Consider the following 21,643-nt stretch of genomic DNA (forward strand, 5'->3'; position numbering starts at 1 on the left):
CAAGATGTTGAGCATAAAGACATGCTACATGATTCGTGTAGTAGTCCAAGGTAGGGATATAGAGGCTCTTATAGGATGTATAGAAGTCTTTCTAAGCCTGCCAATAGGTATTGAAGTCTTTCTAAGCCTGCGTTATTTTTGGATGTGGCACTATATTAAAGAAGATACACTCGCTGATCTTATTTCTACCAGAAGGGAGGGAGAAGATTCTGGAGGCAGTAAAACAGATTCAGACAAGCTTGCTGGTTACAATTCGGTTGGCTACGTCAGCAATAGGTTTCCTAACATCCTCTATCCCAGCCGTTCAATGGGCTCGCCTCCACTCAAGGGAGCTACAGCAGATAATTCTGCAGAATTGGAAGCACGGAGAACCCTTAGAGAAACAGATCACAATCCCTTTACGGGTGAGGAGGAAATTGTGGTGGAGGAGGAGCCAGTCAAATCCGAACAAGGGCTTACTTTGGGTGTTTCCTGTCTCGAGAAGGATAATGACTGATGCAAGTTCCTGGGGGTGGGAGCACATCTGGAAGGTCATTTTACCCAGGGGGCCTGGTCAAGCCTGGAAGCAAGGAGATCATACAATTGGAGGGATCTGAAGGCAATTCTGATGGGGCTCCTGTATTTCTAGGAGAAGATCAGGGGACAGCATATTCAGATCTTGTGTGACAATGCTACAGCGGTCGGCCATGTTGCAAAGCAGGGAGATACCAGAAGCAGGGTTCTCCTGACTTTAGCTTGGCAGATCCTATTTTGGGCAGAGGAGAATCTGGCATCCCTGTCAGCCCTGCATCTGTAAAACAGTTTGAATTGGGTGGCATATTTCCTAAACAGGAAGAAAATTTCAGGATCTGTGTGGAGCCTAAATTCGAAAGTTGTTCAGATGATTGTGAACAAGTGGCACATTCCGCAGATCGATCTATTTACGACTTGCTCAAACGCAAAAGTTCAGGTTTACTTTTCCCTAAACAGAGAGGATCGGGCAAGGGGTCTAGATGCTATGTCCCAGCCTTGGGACTTCCTTTTGTTGTAGGCTTTTCCCCCCTTTCAGTTAATACCGCTGGTCCTCAAAAAGTTTCAGGAAGAGTCCACAAACCTAATACTTGTATCCCCCTATTGGCCCAAAAGGATATGGTTCTCGACACTTCTGAATTTGGTGACAGAACCTCACTGGGTGTTACATCTGTGGGACGATCTACTAAATCATGGGCCCCTCCTTCATCCAAACATAAGCCGGCTCAGGCTAGCAGTCTAGTTTCTGAAGAGCAGATCCTGAAGAAACGGGGTCTATCGGACAAATAGCAGGAGGAAAGTTACAAGAGACATTTATTTCAAGATTGGAAATGCTACAACTCCTGGTGCGCTGCAAAGGAGTATTTGCCGCAGGAAATAGTTTCCATACTGGAATTTCTTCATGATGGAATGGAGAAGGGATTGGCGGTCAGCACCTTGAAGGCGCAGGTGGCCGCACTATCAATTTTTTTTACGAGATCCATTGATGATAATTAGGTTCTTTTAAGGCCCTGGCTAGGTCAAGACCAGTGCCTGTTAAATGTTTTCCAAGATGTGACTTGTCAGTGGTTCTACAGGGTCTGACTAAAAGCACTTTTTTGAGCATCCAGAAAATTATACAATTAAGGACTGGACTTAGAAAACAGTCCTGTTGGTGGTGGTTACCTCTGCCAGAAGAGTTAGTGAGCTGCAGGCTTTCTTTATGGTCAAACCTTTCTTGATGATTTTTCCAGACCGGATAGTTCTAAGGGTTGATCCAGGTTTCCTGCCAAAGGGCTCTTCCTTTTTTTCATTGATCACAAGAGATCGTTCATCCCCATCCGGTTCTAAAGAGGAAGTTTTCCACACTCTGGATGTGAAAAGATGTTTGCTACTATACCTAGAGGTCACTAAGGAGTTTAGGAAATCCTTTTCTCTTTTCGTGCTGTTTTCAGGATCGCGTAAAGGGTATCATGCTTCCAAAAGCACAATAAGAAGGTGGCTTAGAATGGCCATTAAAGAAGGCTACACATCCTCAGGGCAGGTACCTCTGGATGGTATCATGGCCCATTCAACTAGGGCAGTGGCAACATCCTGGGCAGAGAGGGCTGGCACCTCACCCAAGCAAATTCGTAAGGCAGCAACACGGACGAGCTTCTCTACGTTCATCCGGCATTATAGAATTGATTTACTGTAAGCCACAGAGCAGTCATTTGGCAGGAAGGTCCTGCAAGTGGTGGTCCCACCCTAGAGTAAGTTCTTGCTTATCTCCAGGTGCTGTCCTGAAAGACTATTTGGGAAAACCTTAGACTTACCGGTAACGGTATTTCAAGGAGTCTTTCAGGACAGCAGCTATTACCCTCCCTAATGGTTTTTGTTTGCGCTGTTATGTTGTGGTTGTCTGTTTTCTGATTCTGTCTTTCAGCATGGCCGGAGGTTCTCTTATACAACTGAGGCCATGGTGGAAGTGTCCTGCCTTTAAAGACATCGATCGCAGTGTTTCCTGGGAAAGTGGATGGCGCTGCACTCTCCAGGTGCTGTCTTGAAAGACTCCTAGAAATACTGTTACCGGTAAGTCTAAGGTTTTTTTTTTCCTGTTTTCCAGGCTCCTGCAGGAACAAAATCCTGCAATCAGTAGGTCACAGGTGCAATGTGGGCTCCTACAGACATGTTCACCAGATTTTATCCTGTACCTCTGTACTGGCTTTCTGTGTGAAAGCCAGAGGACACGTCGGTGGACTTATGCCCCGTACACACGGTCGGATTTTCCGATGGACATTGTCCGATCGGAGCGTGTTGTCGGAAATTCCGACCGTGTGGGCTCCATCGGACATTTTCCATCGGATTTTCCGACACACAAAGTTGGAGAGCAGGAGATAAAATTTTCCGACAACAAAATCCGTTGTCGGAAATTCCGATCGTGTGTACACAAATCCGACGGACAAAGTGCCACGCATGCTCAGAATAAATAAAGAGATGAAAGCTATTGGCCACTGCCCCGTTTATAGTCCCGGTGTACGTGTTTTACGTCACCGCGTTTAGAACGATCGGATTTTCCGACAACTTTGTGTGACCGTGTGTATGCAAAACAAGTTTGAGCCAACATCCGTCGGAAAAAATCCTAGGATTTTGTTGTCGGAATGTCCGAACAAAGTCCGACCGTGTATACGGGGCATAAGAGTGTGCTCATCAGCTTCCCCCCACAGCCCATTGAAATTAAAAGTCCGTCTGCCGTGGTGGTATAACTAAAGGCAAAACTATTTTTGTTTCTTTGTTTTTCTTGTTTTTCTTGTTTTGGACAGAGTGGAGATGGATTAGAATACCTGTCAATTTTTTTTTTTTTTTTATTGCTAACTCTGCCGAATTACAATTCATTTGTAATGTTTACAGTTCAAAAATGAAAGTAAAAGAAAATCACAAATTTTGGGTTGTCCCAAGAATAGAAAAATCTTCCAATGTGGTCACTCGTTTTCGGTGACCGGGGGGGGGTTGGGGGGGGGGGGGGGGTCAGTGGATTCCCTTAGTCTGCAGGAATTTCCTTTGTGTTCCTGTTTTGGCTATGGGACAGAAAGTGAAGGTAAATCTCCCTAGTGCAGTGAAGGCGAACCTTGGCATCCCAGGTGTTTGGGAACTGCATTTCCGATGATGCTCATGCACTCTGCAGTGTAGTTGAGCATCGTGGGAAATGTATTTCCAAAACATCTGGGATGCCAAGGTTCGCCATCACAGAAAGCAAAAAAAAAAAAAACAACCTGACAGTAGTTATAACCCTCCCTTACTCCCTTACTTTAATTTAATTAGAAATAGTCAAAGAGTACCCCCAACAGTTGAGGAGTGGAAGGTATTGGTTAACCATGCTCCCACACTTACGAGCCATCCCCAAAAATGTAATGCAATCTGGTCCATGTGGGTAAGTGGGTAAATGGGTAAATGTTCAGTGGAATTCACAGGTCCTCGTTAAAAAAAATCAATCCTACCACACATCTGTTATTTCTAGGTCTCTGGTCTCTCCTGCTCTTTATTAGAATAGACACCTGAGATATGAGATGTAAACATATATGTCTCATTGTGTTTACCTGTCAGGGGTATGGAAAGGTTTACGTTAACCGGACCAAGAATCACAAAAAAAAAAAAAAAAAAGATGAGCTACTATGTAACAAAACATGATTGTATTAGATTAGTATCATGTAATTACACCATAATACAAGAGAATTACATGTATATATGTAATTTGCCTAAGAAAATACAAAGTATTCAAATATATAAATGTAAACTTGTAACTCAAATGCCACATATTTTGTTGGTACATTGAAATTGTTCTAAATGGGTAAAGATTGTGATAATACAGCTTTACATACAATTCATTTTGTCCTTTGAAATAGCAAAACACGTCCGGATAAAGCACATTTAGGCTAACAATGAGACATAGCATTCGTATTACCCAATTTTACATGTTCTGTAGAGAAAGCTTATATCAGAGAGTAAGTTATATTTCCCATTAGCATGTCTCTCACATACACCGGTTTTGTGTCTGAATTCCCAGCTCCTGCCATGTACCATGCCCTGTCCACTTCTCACTGTAGGATTTTCATTTCTATTATGACAAAAGAAGTGAGACTCCAAGGCAGGAAACAGAGCCCAGAGTTCTGATTGAAGAAAGCAGTAGGTCCTTTATCTAGCCAAGTTGTGCCTAAAACTTAAGTATCAGTTGTGGGTTGTTATCCGGGGGGAAACTATAGAAAACATGTAAAGAATGAGCTGGGTGGATTTACTAAATGCAAATAGACTTCACTTTGCAAGAGCAGTTGCACTCATTTTCCCCAGAGCTTAGTACATGTGGTAAAGCTTTGGTGACTTCCACCAGCCAATTATGTGCAAGCAAAAAATGCATTTTTTTAAATTTTCCTTGCACCTGATTGGGCATTCTTTACAAAGTGAAGCTTAACCACATTTACTAAGCTATAGGGAAAATAAGTGCAATTGCACTTGCAAAGTGCACAGTCTATTTGCCTTTAGTAAATCCACCCCTCTGAGTTTCTCATAGCCAGTCATATTCCAAGTGCCATGTGTGTAGTGCCACTTAAAAGAAAAGTAGAATCCAAGCCAATTTTTTGCTTTGGATAACTCGGGGAAAGTGCAGCTGGTGTTGTACTTTTTTTCCTGGGATCCGGAGTGTGAATGGGCTCCTTGGCTGGCACCTGGATATCCAAATATACAAGGAAGGGGTCTTCAAAAAGCTTCTGTACGTTTATATTTTCGTTGCAAGCAGTGAAGGTGGGAGGAGTAGTAATTGATTGTGGCTGAGAGTTGGTATGAAGCTGGGAAAATGCCTCGCAAAGGAAGGTGACTATGTCGAAAAATGATGTAATTTGTTTTTAAAATTCTTAATAAAAAGAGTTAAAAATAGTACGGAAACTTTTTGAAAAACCCTCGTAATAGTGTGTTGATGTGTGTATGTCAGACTCTGCAGAGGTTTTCCGTGCTTGGGATGGTTTGCTACCTGCTAGATTTCTGTACAGTATGCATGTGGGAGAGAGTGACACAGAACACATCATACTGAATATGCGTGAGATTAGCAACACCTACAGAGGGTATTTTATATTTATATTATCTTGTGCATCAGTGGTTTTGATGGAAGTTAACTTGATACTTTGGCTATTTTAAGGGTCACTTCCTTCCAGGGCTGTCTTTAATATTGATTGGACCCAGGGCAAACATTTTCTTGGGCCTCCCACCATGCAATTTCACTCTCCACCTGGTTACAAGAGGTTACAGCTTATCATTTCCGCTCAGACTGGATTGCTAGAGGTTACAGCATATCATTACCGGTTGCTAGAGTTTACAGTACATCATTACTGCTTGCTGATTGGTTGTTAGTGATTACAGCTGACTAATTAGTTGCTAGGGGTTATAGCACATCATTACTGCTAACTGGTTGCTAAAGGTTACATCATATCATTACTGATAACTGATTGGCTGGTAGAGGTTACAGCACGTCATTACTGATAACTGGTTGCTAGAGGTTACAGCACATCATAACTGATTGGGTTGCTAGAGTTTAGAGCACACATTAAGGCTCACTGATTAGTTGCTAGGGGTTACCGCATGTCATTTCTGCTTGCTGATTGGTTGCTGGAGGGCACATCATTACTGCTACCTGAATGGTTGCTTGAGGTTAACGTATATCATTACAGCTCACTGACTGGTTGCTAGAGTTTACAGCACATGATTACTTCTCACTGACTGGTTGCCAGAGGTTACAACATATCATTATTGCTCACTGACTAGTTGCCAGAGGTTACAGCATATCATTACCACTCACTGACTGGTTGCTACAGGTCACAGCACATCATTTCTTTTTGCTTGTTAGCTGCTAGAGATTACAGCAGCACATCGCTACTGCTAACTGATGGTTGCTAGAAGTTACAGCCTATCATTACGGCTTGCTGACTAGTTGCTAGAGGTTGCAGCATATCCTTCCTGCTTGCTAACTGGTTGCTAGAGGTTACTGCACATAATTACTGCTAACTGATCAGTTGCTAGAGGTTACAGCAAATCATTACTGTAACTAATTGTTTGCTAGATAGAATATGCTACAAATTCACACAGCAGTCCCATTGCCAGGGTAGAAGTGTTGTCTTGCATTGCAGCAGAATTTAACTTGTGGCAGAAAAGAGGGGGTTGAAGCCGACCAGGATTACCTTCAAAACAGTATTGTCAGTGATCATAGCAAGCAGAGAGGCGTGATAGTACAGTGGCTAAAGCAGTGAAAGAGTTCAGGTTGTTGAACATTCCAGCTGTCTGCTTGTCCATGCCAACCAGTATGCACAGGCAGCGCTGATAGTGTTAATAGTAAGCAGAGAAGGGCAATAATAGTTTAGCAGCTAAAATAGTGGAAAACATCACCTCAACTAAGCACACGTGCGCCTCATTCAGAGTCGGAACTTCCCCCGTCCACCGGCTTTCCGCTCACCCATGCTGCCTGAGGAATGTCATTGCCTCCTCTCTGTGATACTTCCTCACTCCTCCGGCCCCTGCAGCTGCTTGTTGGTGTGTTTCTCCACTCGGCCATCTCTGCTGTCAGTCATGGTGCCGCTTAATGCTTCCCTTTCTCTTCGTGCTACAGCTGCACGTGGCTTGATGTTAGGCCCCACAACAATGTTTGGGCCCAGGGCAGCTGCCCCATTTGCCCCGCTTTAAAGATGGCCCTGCTTCCTTCCATGGAAACATTTGGTTGTAGACCATAGTCCTACATACCCAAGTTATCCATCATCCTTCCTCTAATATCCCTCATCCTACTGAGCAAAGCCACCTGCTCCACCTACTGTATGTCAGAGTAGCAAGAGTAGCGAGACTGAGCAATATTGTGATCATCTTGTAATAAAATTACTGGATTGCTTTTTCTAAATCTGAATAGCTGGGAGTTTGCTTTATACTCCCACTGAAATTAAAGTCAAGCTAGAATTTAAGAAATGATGGCATAGCTAGTGTCTTTATGCCTTTATGGCAGGGGTCCCCAAACTTTCTAAACAAAGGGCTAGTTTATTGCACTTCAAACTTTAGGGGGGCCGGACTGTGGACAATGTGAATAGAAAATGTCCCAGGCTTGGTGGTTAGAGGGAGTAAAAAAATGACATAGCACCTGAGGTCAGTAGGAGGTAGTATAGTGCCCCATCATTGGTGTCAGTGGCAGAAATGTTTCCCCATCATTGGTGTCAGTGGCAGAAATGGTGCCCCACTGTTGGTGTCAGTGGGAGGAATAGTGCCCCATTGTTGGTGTCAGTGGAGGGAATCTTGACTCATTGTTTGTGTCATTGGAAGGAATGGTGCCTCATTGTTGGGGTCAGTGGAAAAAATAGTGACTTGTATTAGCAGGAGGAGCAGTGCCCCAAGGGCAAGACAAGACAAGTAAAAGGCAGCATCTGGCCCACCAATGATTTATGGTATGAAATGCAGTAAGCTTATGGTATAACATGCAGTAAAACATAGCACCCAATTAGAAGCCATTTTTTGTTGCCCAAGCTCAGGATACTGCTGAAACCTAGGCTTGCTTTGGGATACCACCAACCTTGGCCTTTTACACCATATCAGTAAACAAGGTCAGTAAAGGTCATAGTGTTAATGTATTACTACACATTAATGGCTGGTGCTGTTTCAACTACCTTTTAATACTGGATTCAATTTGCAGGTACTCCAGTAAAATATATACGTTTATGGCCTTATGTTTTAGGCTCATATGGCGTTTGAGTGTATTTTTCCAGAATCCCTATATGTTCTGAACTGTCAGGAATCACACATGCTTATATATTAATACTAATAGGTAATAAATGATAGCAATTTTATACAGTATATACTTGTATAATACACCTATAAAAATACACTGCTGTTCAGCACTTTGCTTTATGCAGCTAAAAGTAAATCATTTACAATTTATGGCAAGGTCCCTCACATTGTATGTTATATATGGTTACTGTTTTGCTTTCTTTTTTGATTTGTCATAGTATACTTCATATGTATGGCTTGATCTGTCATTTCCTGCCGGTGTTGGTAGAAATCCCATTCCTCATATCTTCTGTAAGTTTAAGGTTTTATACAATTAGTAGGGCTGCCTCTAGAAAAGCAGAAGTTGCATATCCACTGTAGCTCTGTTTTGTATAGAATCATATACTGTATATTAGAGTACGTACAGTCACCCTCCCCCACAACCAGTGTGGGAATAGAATATTCCGGGGAGGAAACATGACCCATCCATTTGGTTCAGAGTTTGAATCCAAGTATAAAACTTCTGTGCACAACGCACTTTGTAGAGGTCAGAAATCCCAAAGAAGAACAAGAACATCTGACGTAATGGAGGGGGTCTAGCCCATCTCTTCGGGTACAACATTGAGGATGATATCTTCATTTCCCCTCCGCACCACGATAGACAGAGTTTCGCTGATTTTCACAGCTTCGCTCACCTCCTCTGTGGTGTTTACAGTTCTGCCGTTAATGCTGATGATCACGTCATGGTCCTTCATACCCGCACTGTACAGGACAACACAAGAAGGCATTAGTCTACTTCCTCTCTGTTCACTTCTAGATGTCATTTCATTTGTTCTATGCACACAGTAGGGAATGGAAACCACTTGACTACTAGCCTGTATATAGGCCCTCCTTACCAGGTGCAATTCTTCCATTTTCAGTGCTGTAATACTTTGAATGACAATTACTTTGTCAATCAACACTCTTCCTAAATTTATTTTATACCATGTTTTTGAAACAGAGCTTTTTTTGGCAATATATAATAACCACTTTTTTTTATTTATATCTATAGCACATTTCTTGAGGCCCTATAATGCCCCCAAAATTGTTTAGTTTGGGACATAGCATATACAATGCAGCAGTCAGAGTGCAGGGGTCAGGATTTCAGTGGTCAGAAGAAAGTGTCCACATATGCTGGTGCTTGGTGTTGGGTCCCCACTTAAGTGTCGGTGATCAATAGTGAGCAACCCATAACTGTTGGTGGCCATTGATGTTTTTTCCTCCATACCATTGGTGGTTAGTGTGTCCCCTTTATGGTCAATATGCTCCCTTGCTGCTCTGGGTGTGCCTCTTTTTGTGGTTAGTGTTCCTTCCCTTTCATTAGTGATCAGCAGGAGCAAGGAGCAACATTGCTTACATTGTCACAGATCAAGGGAGAAGCAATCGGAGACAGATGTGGGGGGCTGTGTTTAATTTTTTTTTATTTAAATCAATCATAAGGCACTTTGGCTCTTTGCATATTGCCTGTGTCCTGCAGTGCACAGGGTTGAGATCAGGCTTTAATGTACTCTACGGGCTTCTACCGCACGCACACCCCCCCCCCAACACATATAAAGATAATGCACCCAGGGCAGCTGCCCCCCACCCCCTCCAGTCCAAGCCCTGCCTGTATGTCAATGTCTCAGTTTTAATCCTTGTTCAGTTTTCCCTGAAGTGTATCTTTACTGCCAGACAGTTCAATAATGTGTGAATTCCGTTTTCTGCCATAAACAAGAAGGCTAGAGATAGAGTATATGAGTGTTTGAAATGTTTACTATGCATTCATTAACTTGTATAAATGCAGAGTACAGTGCCATTTGCTGATCTCAAAAGGCCATGTACATTAGTTTTACATGCAGTTAGGTCCATATACAGTGGGGACGGAAAGTATTCATAGTTACATAGTTATATAGTAGGTGAGGTTGAAAAAAGACACAAGTCCATCAAGTCCAACCTATGTGTGTGATTATATGTCAGTATTACATTATATATTCCTGTATGTTGCGGTCCTTCAGGTGCATATCTAATAGTTTCTTGAAGCTATCAATGCTCCCCGCTGAAACCACCGCCTGTGGTAGGGAATTCCACATCCTTGACGCTCTTACAGTAAAGAACCCTCTACGTAGTTTAAGGTTAAACCTCTTTTCTTCTAATTTTAATGAGTGGCTGCGAGTCTTGTTAAACTCTCTTCTGCGAAAAAGTTTTATCCCTATTGTGGGGTCACCAGTACGGTATTTGTATATTGAAATCATATCCCCTCTCAAGCGTCTCTTCTCCAGAGAGAATAAGTTCAGTGCTCGCAACCTTTCCTCATAACTAAGATCCTCCAGACCCTTTATTAGCTTTGTTGCCCTTCTTTGTACTCACTCCATTTCCAGTACATCCTTCCTGAGGACTGGTGCCCAGAACTGGACAGCATACTCCAGGTGCGGCCGGACCAGAGTCTTGTAGAGTGGGAGAATTATCGTTTTATCTCTGGAGTTGATCCCCTTTTTAATGCATGCCAATATTCTGTTTGCTTTGTTAGCAGCAGCTTGGCATGCCATTGCTGAGCCTATCATCTAGCACCCCCAGGTCCTTTTCCATCCTAGATTCCCCCAGAGGTTCTCCCTCCCAGTGTATAGATTGCATTCATATTTTTGCCACCCAAATGCATTATTTTACATTTTTCTACATTGAACCTCATTTGCCATGTAGTTGCCCACCCCATTAATTTGTTCAGATCTTTTTGCAAGGTTTCCACATCCTGCGGAGAAGTTATTGCCCTGCTTAGCTTAGTATCGTCTGCAAAACCCCCCTTTTCAGACCCCCTTAAATTTTTCACTCTTTGTTATATTGCAGCCATTTGCTAAAATCATTTAAGTTCATTTTCTTTCCTCATTAATGTACACACAGCACCCCATATTGACAGAAAAACACAGAATTGTTGACATTTTTGCAGATTTATTAAAAAAGAAAAACTGAGGGGGGCAGGAGGCGGAGCAGACATGCATTGTTAGAGCTCCACACCGCTGAGAAGAGAAGAGAAGGACAAAGCGGAGCCTGCAGGCTCAAAAGGTATCCATTTGAACCTTTTTGCCCCAGGGAACAAACTGTGAAAGTTTGGGCAGGAAATATGGTACTGGGAGGAAACCGTGGCAGAAATAAAAATCACCTCACAAAGAGCTCACAGGCACTCACTGCAGCTGAAGCAGCTCCAGTCACCTCACAAGATACAGCATCAGGGCGCTCTCACAGACAGAAAATGTCACAGCAAGACTCTCCATTTGAGTCAGATACAGAACAAAATCCTCTCACAAACTTCTCCACAAGCCTCCTCAGCATCCCCAGTAATATTATTACAGTTTGAAAACATGCTTCATAAGGCTTTAAAACAAACCTCAGACCAAATAACAAAAAGCCTAACCAAAGAAATAAGAGAGCTGGGAAACCGCACCGCAGCCTTAGAAATAAAAATGGATGAAATTGAAATTACAACCCAAGAAAATATAACAGAATTGGAACAATTAAAAAAAGAGAATTTAATACTTCAAACTAAGCTCGAAGATTACGAAAATAGAGCCAGACGTTCAAACTTGCGCATAAGGGGAATACCTGAAACTGTGACAGACCTGCAATCTACTATTACTGCTCTATTACAAGAACTAAAGCCAGATATCCCTATTGAACGTTTAGAACTGGACAGAGTACACAGAGCCCTCACAGCCAAAAAGAAAGATGGACCCCCACGTGATATAATCACAAAATTTCATTATTACAGAACGAAAGAACAAATACTAATTGCTGCAAGAGAAAAAAAGGAACTTAATTTTCAAGGACACAATTATCAAATTTTTGCTGACCTATCCCAACTTACTATTACTAAAAGACGATCCATGAAACCCCAACTAATGGAACTGCAACGCCACAACATTATGTATCAATGGGGCTTCCCCTTTTCAGTCAGATTTAACTACCAAGGTACAATTTACAGAAGCAGATCAGTAGATGAACTACAACAAACCCTTTTAAAATTAAATCTGACAGAACCCACAAGCAGCAACACCCCCATACGCAGAAGAATGGCATCATCTTTACCTTCAGGCAGCACCCAGAAAATTTCAGAACAAAATGAGAATCATCATTCTCACAAAAGAGGCCGTTATGCCACATCATCCATGGACCAAGAAGATTCAATGGAATGACATCCTAATTCCTGATATCTCTTCATTTATTATACTAAGAGATGGTTCTCTATAAAAAAACCTATATTTATAACTGAATGTAACTGCATTCTGATAGTCACACACTGTGTGGGATCATGTTACATTCCAGTTATATTTCTTATTACTTCTGATTCATATAGCCTTAGAATATATAAGTGAAATAAGGAAATTCTTTTTCAGTTATATATTATCAGGTAATAACAATAGATTTATTACTTTTTAGGACAAATATGTTCAATAATCCAGAAGTAATGGAAGCTTTTTCTTTCTTTTCTTAAAACAAATATATTATTACCTAACTAGTTCCTAGAATTATGTTTTTGTTTATTCTAATCTGAAGCAATACAACCTCAATTTTATGAGTTAACATATCTAAACAGTTACATATGAATAAAATATGTAATTGTTTACTCTAAAAGGGTTAAAATCCCAAAATAATTCAAACTATCTTCATCAATACCAAAGTTATTAACAGTACCTTTCTAACTGAATTATTTAGCCTAGGGCAAGACTAACCATATACAACCACCCTGGAATAAATAATTTCAACAAAAACTATATTCTGCACTCCAATTAATGAAACATCATTTTGATGTCTTTTGACATAGCACTTCTCTCCTGTAAGCGGAAGATCCGTGTACCCCCATTAGCCCTCCTCATTCTCCCAACCATATTATGTGGGAGTGTGACGAAGGCACTTATTCCCCTGAGAGTGATATTTATTCTCTTTCACGGGTAAATTGTGATTACTTGCAAAAAATAATTTATACAATGTATCATCTAATCTCATATGTTTTTTGTTTACTCTTTACTCCAGAATTCACTGGTTCCTTTTCTATCTATTCATCTCTTCAGTCCACACAGGTTGATCTGCGCAGTCAGCTCTGCATAACAAAAAGTAAGTCAAAACTATTTGATCTATTGCCATGGCACCACTGAATATACTTTCCCTGAATGTTCAGGGAATAAATGTCCCTCAAAAAAGGACCAAAGCCTTCCGTACTTTCCATAACAAGAAGGCTCACATAGTATGCCTCCAAGAAACACACTTCACCAAAGATTCTACTCCAAAATATATTTCTCCTTTTTATCAACAAATTTACACGGCTTCTGCCTGTACCAAGCAAAGGGGAACTCTAATTGCATTTCACCGATCCACACCATTCACCTTATCATCAGAAATTAAAGACCCAGAAGGTAGATACCTGATACTCATGGGTTATATAATGGATACAGCAATCACGGTGATTTCCTACTACGCTCCTAACAAACAACCTACACCATTCCTCTCACATATATTACAAGTGATTAATACACACAAAATAGGAACAGTGATAATGTGTGGGGATTCGAACCAGGTCCTCCTCCCATTTCTAAATAAATCACCTTTTACACCATCCAAAATAACCTCTAGATTACCTTTTTCTCAACTTCTTTCCAAATACAATCTGGTAGATACGTGGAGAGAAAGTAACCCAATGAAAAAGAAATTCACTTATTTCTCGCACCCTCATCAAACCTTCACCAGAATAGATCATATTTTTCTAACAATAGGAATGATACCAGAAATTATTGCATCAGATATAATTCCGATTCCGTGGTCTGACCATAATGCAGTATACACTACTATAGCCTCAGCCATACCAAAAGCGCATGACCCAACGTGGTACTTACCGGACATAATGCTCAAACACCCACTACATCAGATGGCCATTGAACAAGCTTTAAAGGAATACATATCAATTAATAATACAACAGACATCTCCCCAATAACACTGTGGGAAGCTCATAAACCTGTCTTGCGTGGTACAATACAAAGACAAATGGCACTATTTAAACGGGAACGCAAAAATCTAGCAAAAAAACTAGAACTCAATTTTAATGCAGCCTACATATCATTTCAAGATAATCCATCTCAGAGTACAAAATCTCATCTGGAAAAATCTAGATTGGAATACGATCTATTTCTCACTGAGTCCGTTGATAAATCCCTCAAACGCTCCAAACACAATTTCTACATGAATACAAACAAACCAGGTACATATTTGGCTCGGGCATTAAATTCAACTAACAAATCTTTCAAACCAATACGTTTGAAATTATCAAAATTTCACTCACATCTCGCAACTTTATACAAGACAAACAATGAATTTAATCCTACAGAGGCTGAATCCTTCTTCTCAAAAATAACCTTACCTGAGTTATCTCAGAATCAAAAAAGCAGTTTGGATGAGCCTATAACTATAGATGAAGTTGCTAACGCCATAAAAGACCTAAAACTTAACAAAAGACCAGGCCCAGACGGCTACTCGGCTTTATACTATAAAACATTCTCAGAAATACTCTCTCCCATTCTCACTGAAACTTTTAACAAACTTCTAGATGGACATTCTTTTCGGCAAGAAACACTAATGGCAATTGTTTGTATGATCCCAAAACCCCTTTCTGATGATACTTCCTGTGTGAATTATCGGCCTATCTCTCTGTTAAACCTCGATATTAAATTATTAGCAAAAATAATAGCAAAACGCCTCAATAGCATTATAGGAAAATTAATACATAGAGATCAAGTAGGCTTCATGCCAAATAGACAGGCAGGCGATAATATACGCAGGGCAGTGTTATTGGCACATATTGCTAAAAAACGGAAAATCCCTTTATGTTTTCTATCTCTCGATATTAAGAGGGCATTTGACACAGTATCCTGGCAATATATGCAATATTCATTACAAAAATGGGGTTTTGGACCCCACTTTTTAACATGGATCAAAGCATTATATAATAAACCCAAAGCCTATATAAAATATGCTGGATACAAATCTGAAGCCTTTAATATTGAAAGAGGTACCCGACAGGGTTGCCCATTATCTCCCTTATTATTTGCCCTTATACTCGAACCCATTGCCCAATACATCAGAACAAACCAAACTATAACTGGCATTGAAGTAGGAGGTATTACACACAAATTATGTATATTTGCAGACGATATATTACTTTTTCTATCATCACCACAGGTCTCTGGTCCTAACTTAATACCAGCTCTTGATGGATTTGCAGCCCTATCCGGCCTTATGATTAATCCTAAGAAATGCCTAGTGCTTAATATTTCACTCACAAACATGGAATTGATCCCGGCTAGGGCTGCACTCCCATTCACATGGGCAGAAAAATCAATCCCATATCTTGGAATTCATTTAACAGCATCTCATTCTGACTTATTCTCAACCAATTATCCTCCTGTATTAAGACAGATCACAAATCTAATAAAACAATGGTCGCAACTTCCTTTATCCTGGATAGGGAAGATTAATGCAATCAAAATGACTATTCTACCCAAATTGCTTTATCTATTCAGAGTCCTCACTATTCCAATTCCTTCCTATTTTTTGAGAATAGTACAAAAAAGAGCAACTTCGTTTATATGGGGCTCTTCTAAACCACGTATACCTATACACACACTACATCTTCCCAAAAATAAAGGAGGCCTGGGATACCCTAATTTTACTAACTACTACAGAGCAGCACATTTGGCCAGTCTGTCCAAATACCATGCAAAACAGGAAATCCCATTATGGGTATTTATAGAGGCTTCAGAAAATGACCCTCTATTAATATCAAATTTATTATGGCTTGATCCTAAAGACCGCTTTAAAATTCATAATCCCATAACTAAACACTTCTTATCTCTCTGGGATAAACTAAAAACCAAATATCAGTTACAATCTCCACACAATCCTCTCCTTTCTTTTATCAGAAATCCGGCCTTTTATCCGGCATGGATCTACCCAAATTCTTTTAAAGCTTGGACAACATCAGGCATTCAGACACTAAATGACTTCATAGCATCTAAATCATTCCTTTCATTCCCATCGCTTAGAGAAAAATATGATCTACCAAACTCTGAGATATTTAGATATCTCCAAATCAAAAATTTCTATACACCATTCCTAAAGGGGGATACACCATTATCCCAATTATCCATTTTTGAATCAATCTGTACAAAAGATCCATTTGCTAAAGGTACAATTTCATCACTTTATAATCAATTATATGGAGTAGCAAATCTTAATAGACCCTCTTACGTTCAGAGGTGGGAGGAGGACCTGGGACGAACTTTAGAAGACACGGACTGGTCTAACATATGGCTCACATCTAAGTCATCTTCACCCAACATCTTAGCACTGGAGACAAATTATAAAGTCCTAACTCGCTGGTACCTTGTACCCGCTAGAGTGGCAAAATATTCACCTAATACCTCAGCTCTTTGTTTTCGAGGATGCCCAGAAATAGGCACATATTTACACATATGGTGGACATGCCCAGTAATCCAAACCTTCTGGAAGGAAGTCTTCGTGATTGCATCTAAAATATTTAAAAAAATAATACAACCAGATCCATATTTAACTTTACTTAATCTAAAACCGGAATGGTTAACACTCTCTCAATTCAAACTTATGATCCAACTAATAACGGCTGCAAAACAAACAGTGGCCAAGGCATGGAAATCTCCTACATTGGTACTAGCAGAAACAATTCACAGAATGAATAATACAATGTCCCATGCTAAGATGGTAGCCATCGATCAAAATCAAATTCCAAAATTTGAAAAACTTTGGCATCCTTGGATAAAACAACAGTTTCTGTCAAACTTCAATCACTCTGTCCTGTTGCCATGGTAACAGATTAAATGACTTACAGAGACACCCATTCTAAGGCTTCAAAGAGAACTAAAAAGAATAATAAACTGACGAGCGGGACAACCTTGTGGACCATACCTCTACCTTTCAACCCTTTTTCTTCTTTCTCTTTCCTTTTCTCCACCTTACGATTAAAGCTCATTATCAGAATTTATTTGACCTATATACACTCTACTTGTAAACAATATGTATAGTAGGTATAAATCATTTAAATACCTACAAAAGTAACTAAGGAAATGATATATATCTTTAATTTAGGTTTACGTGAACCCAATGTTTAATATTTGAAATTTCATGATATTTACCTATATAAACCCTACTGTAAAACAATGAGCTTACTTTATAGATCCTTGTAAACTTACTTTATGTATCTTTATAACATTGTATACTCAATAAACTTCTTTTGACAAGGAAAAAAGAAAAACTGAAATATCACATGGTCCTAAGTATTCTGACCCTTTGCTCAGTATTTAGTAGAAGCACCCTTTTGATCTAATACAGCCATGAGTCTTTTTGGGAAGGATGCAAGAAGTTTTTCACACCTGGATTTAGGGGTCCTCTGCCATTTCTTTTTGCAGATCCTCTCCAATTTTGTCAGGTTGGATGGTAAACGTTGGTGGACAGCCATTTTTATGTCTCTCCAGAGATGCTCAATTGGGTTTAAGTCAGGGCTCTGGCTGGGCCATTCAAGAACAGTCAGAGTGAGTTGTTGTGAAGCCACTCCTTTGTTATTTTAGCTGTGTGCTTAGGGTCATTGTCTTGTTGGAAGATAAACCTCCGGCCCAGTCTGAAGTCCTTAGCACTGAAAAAGGTTTTCGTCCAGGATATCCCTGTACTTGGCAACATTCATCTTTCCCTCGATTGCAACCAGTCGTCCTGTCCCTGCAGCTGAAAAACACCCCCACAGCATGATGCTGCCACCACCATGCTTCACTGTTGGGACTGTATTGGACAGGTGATGAGCAGTGCCTGATTTTCTCCACACAAACCGCTTAGAATTAAGGCCAAAAAGTTCTATCTTGATCTCATCAGACCAAAGAATCTTATTTCTCACCATCTTGGAGTCCTTCAGATGTTTTTTTTAGCAAACTCCATGCAGGCTTTCATGTGTCTTGCACTCAGGAGAGGCTGCCGTCGGGCCACTCTGCCATAGAGCCCCGACTGGTGGAGGGCTGCAGTGATGGTTGACTCTCTACAACTTTCTCCCATCTCCCGACTGAATCTCTGGAGCTCAGCCACAGTGATCTTTGGGTTCTTCTTTACCTCTCTCACCAAGGCTCTTCTCCCCCGATAGCTCAGTTTGGCCGGATGGCCAGCTCTAGGAAGGGTTCTGGTCGTCCCAAACATCTTCCATTTAAGGATTATGGATGCCACTGTGCTCTTAGGAACCTTAAGTGCAGCAGACATTTTTTTGTGACCTTGGCCAGATCTGTGCTTTGCCACAATTCTGTCTCTGAGCTCTTCAGGCAGTTCCCTTGACCTCATGATTCTCATTTGCTCTGACATGCACTGTGAGCTGTAAGGTCTTATATAGACAGGTGTGTGGCTTTCCTAATCAAGTCCAATCAGTATAATCAAACACAGCTGGACTCAAATGAAGGTGTAGAACCATCTCAAGAATGATCAGAAGAAATGGACAGCACCTGAGTTAAATATGAGTGTCACAGCAAAGGGTCTGAATACTTAGGACCATGTGATATTTCAGTTTTTCTTTTTTAATAAATCTGCAAAAATGTCAACAAGTCTGTGTTTTTCTGTCAATATGGGGTGCTGTGTATACATTAATGAGGGAAAAAATGAACTTAAATGATTTTAGCAAATGGCTGCAATATAACAAAGAGTGAAAAATTTAAGGGGGTCTGAATACTTTCCGTCCCCACTGTATATTTGGACACAGGCACAATTTTCATACTTTTGGCTCTGTATGCCACCAGAATAAAATTAAAATGAAACCATACAAATTAATTTGAACTGGAGACTTTCAGCTTTAATTCAAGGGGTTGAACATAAATATCAAATACAAATTTTAGGAACTACAACCATTTTTATACACAGTCCCCCCATTTTCAGGGGCTCAAATGTAATTGGACAAATGAATAAAATCATAAATAAAATGTTCATTTTTAGAATTTTGTTGAGAATCCTGTACTGGCAATGACTGCCTGAAGTCTTGAACCCATGGACATTACCAAAGACTGGGTTTCCTCCTTTCTGATGCTTTGCCAGGCTCTAACTGCAGCTGTCTTCAGTTGTTCTTTGTATGTGGGTCTTTCTGCTTTTAGTTTTGCCTTCAGCAAGTGAAATGCATGCTCAATTGGGTTGAGATCAGGTGATTGACTCGGCCATTGCAGAATATTCCACTTATTTTCCTTCAAAAGCTCCTGGGTTGCTTTTGCAGTGTATTTTGGATCATTGTCCATCTGTTCTGTGAGGCGCCATCTAATCAACTTTGCTGAATTTGACTGAATCTGGGCTGATAGTATATCTCTAAACACTGCAGAATTTATCCGGCTGCATTCTGTCTTCTGGCATATCAATAAACACCAATGACCCAGTCCACTGGAAGCCATGCATCCCCATGCCATCACACTGCCTCCACCATGTTTTACAGATGACGTTGTGTGCTTTGGATCATGAGCTGTTCCAAGCCTTCTCCACACTTTTTTCTTCCCGTCATTCTGGTACAGATTAATCTTAGTTTCATCCATCCAAAGAATGCTTTTCCAGAACTGATCTGGATTTTTTAGATGTTTTTTGGCAAAGTCTAATCTGGCTTTTTTATTCTTCAGGCTTATGAATAGTTTGCACCTTGTGGTGAACCCTCTGTATTTGCTCTTGTGAAGTCTTCCATTGATTGTAGACGTTGACAATGATACGCCCACCTCCTGGAGAGTGACCTTCACTTGTCTGGATGCTGTGACTGGGTTTTTCTTTACCATAAAGAAGATCCTTCGATCATCCACCACTGTTGTCTTTTTTTTTATGTTGCGGAGCTCACCAGTGCATTCTTCTTTCCTCAGAAGGTACCAAACTGCTGATTTGGCCACTTCTAATGTTGCTGCTATTTCTATGATGGATTTGTTTTGTTTTTGAAGGCTTACAATGGCCTGTTTCACTTGCATGGACAGCTCCTTTGAACGTATGATGTAGGTTCACAGCAATATTTGAATCAACTCCAGACCTTTTACCGGCTTAATTGATGAAGAAATAACGAAGGAGTAGCCCACACCTGGCCATGAAACCGCTTTTGATTCAATTGTCCAATTACTTTGGGTCCCTTGAAAAAGGATGGCTATTTTTAAGAGCTGTAATTCCTAAACCCTTCCTCCGATTTGGATGTACATACCCTCAAACTAAACCTGAGAGTGTGCACTTTCAGCCCATATTATATAGCTATAGCTTGAATATGTTTTGGTAAATACCTGGAAAAAAAACTAAAATTGTGCCTGTGTCCAAATATATATGGACCTAACTGTATAAGCAGTATATTGCATAATGGACACTGTGACAAGTGTCCTCTTGTAGCCTCTTCCTCACCTGGCAGCTGCAGTTCCTGGGATGACCTCAAACACATACACTCCAGAGTTGACATCAGGAAAATCTTTATCTCGCATTTTAAGTTCATGGATCAGACTGAAAAACAGTGAAAACATTATACAGTTATTGTGCGGTCACTCAACAGCTTAAAGTATTTTTTTTTTGTATCTTTTGTGACTGTTTCCATCACTTTAATGGTATTTGCTGTTTGTTAAAATAGAGGGAAGAAAAAAATAATCTTGCAGATTTCTCCTGTTTGTTGGAAAACTTTATCCAAAACAATTTTTTCACTTGCTAGTTTCTTATCTTACTGTGTAATGCCGGAGGTGAGCTAAACCCAGTGAATTTCCCAGTTTCATCCCTCTTCCATGCCAATTGACTGTGTTATTCTTCCACCATGGATTTTAAAGAATAAACAAGTAATTGGATAATTCAGCCATAAAGAGTAATTCCTTCACCTCTGTCTCATTGTTAGAGATTTTGAGTTTATTATTATTTTAAGTGATAAAAGTTTCTGAAAAATATATGAAACACGTGAATGTTATATGTAATTAGTGATGGTCAATGAAGGTTACAGGACAGAGGACAGAGAGAAATGATTTTGCTGTGTAGATACATCTATTCTCAGCTACTATGTCAGGACAATTGGTGGAGTTGCTACTTATCTTTAGACTATAACCATTTAAAGCATATATGCAAATATGGGTGTTACTGGGAAATGCTGACATAACATTATGAAATGGTATAAGAATGGATGAGAGTTATGGTAGTTAGGAAGAGAGGTGGAAGGGAGATGGGAAGTAACCCTACGCTTTGGAGAATGTAACATCAGAAGTCTCCTCCTCCTCCTCCTGAGGCCATCACATGCCATATGTTACCAGATGTCAAACTTGTCTTTACAGTAAAACCTTGGTTTGAGAGTAACTTGGTTTGAGA

At 40.4% G+C, this 21,643-nt stretch overlaps 1 protein-coding gene across 1 annotated transcript in view; it reads right to left on the reverse strand.

The window, feature by feature from the left end:
* Positions 1-4,142: 4,142 nt before the first annotated feature.
* HTRA4 (HtrA serine peptidase 4) overlaps positions 4,143-21,643 on the reverse strand; it is a 120,852-nt gene continuing 103,351 nt past the window's right edge. The window contains exons 8-9 of the mRNA XM_073622351.1: positions 20,708-20,803; positions 4,143-9,012 (exon numbers count right to left, since the gene is read on the reverse strand). Coding sequence (XP_073478452.1) covers positions 8,847-9,012; positions 20,708-20,803 — 262 coding nt within the window. The 3' untranslated portion in view covers positions 4,143-8,846. The remainder of the gene's footprint in view (positions 9,013-20,707; positions 20,804-21,643) is intronic.

Source organism: Aquarana catesbeiana, linkage group LG03, assembly GCF_042186555.1.
Source record: "Aquarana catesbeiana isolate 2022-GZ linkage group LG03, ASM4218655v1, whole genome shotgun sequence".
Classification (NCBI taxonomy): domain Eukaryota; kingdom Metazoa; phylum Chordata; class Amphibia; order Anura; family Ranidae; genus Aquarana; species Aquarana catesbeiana.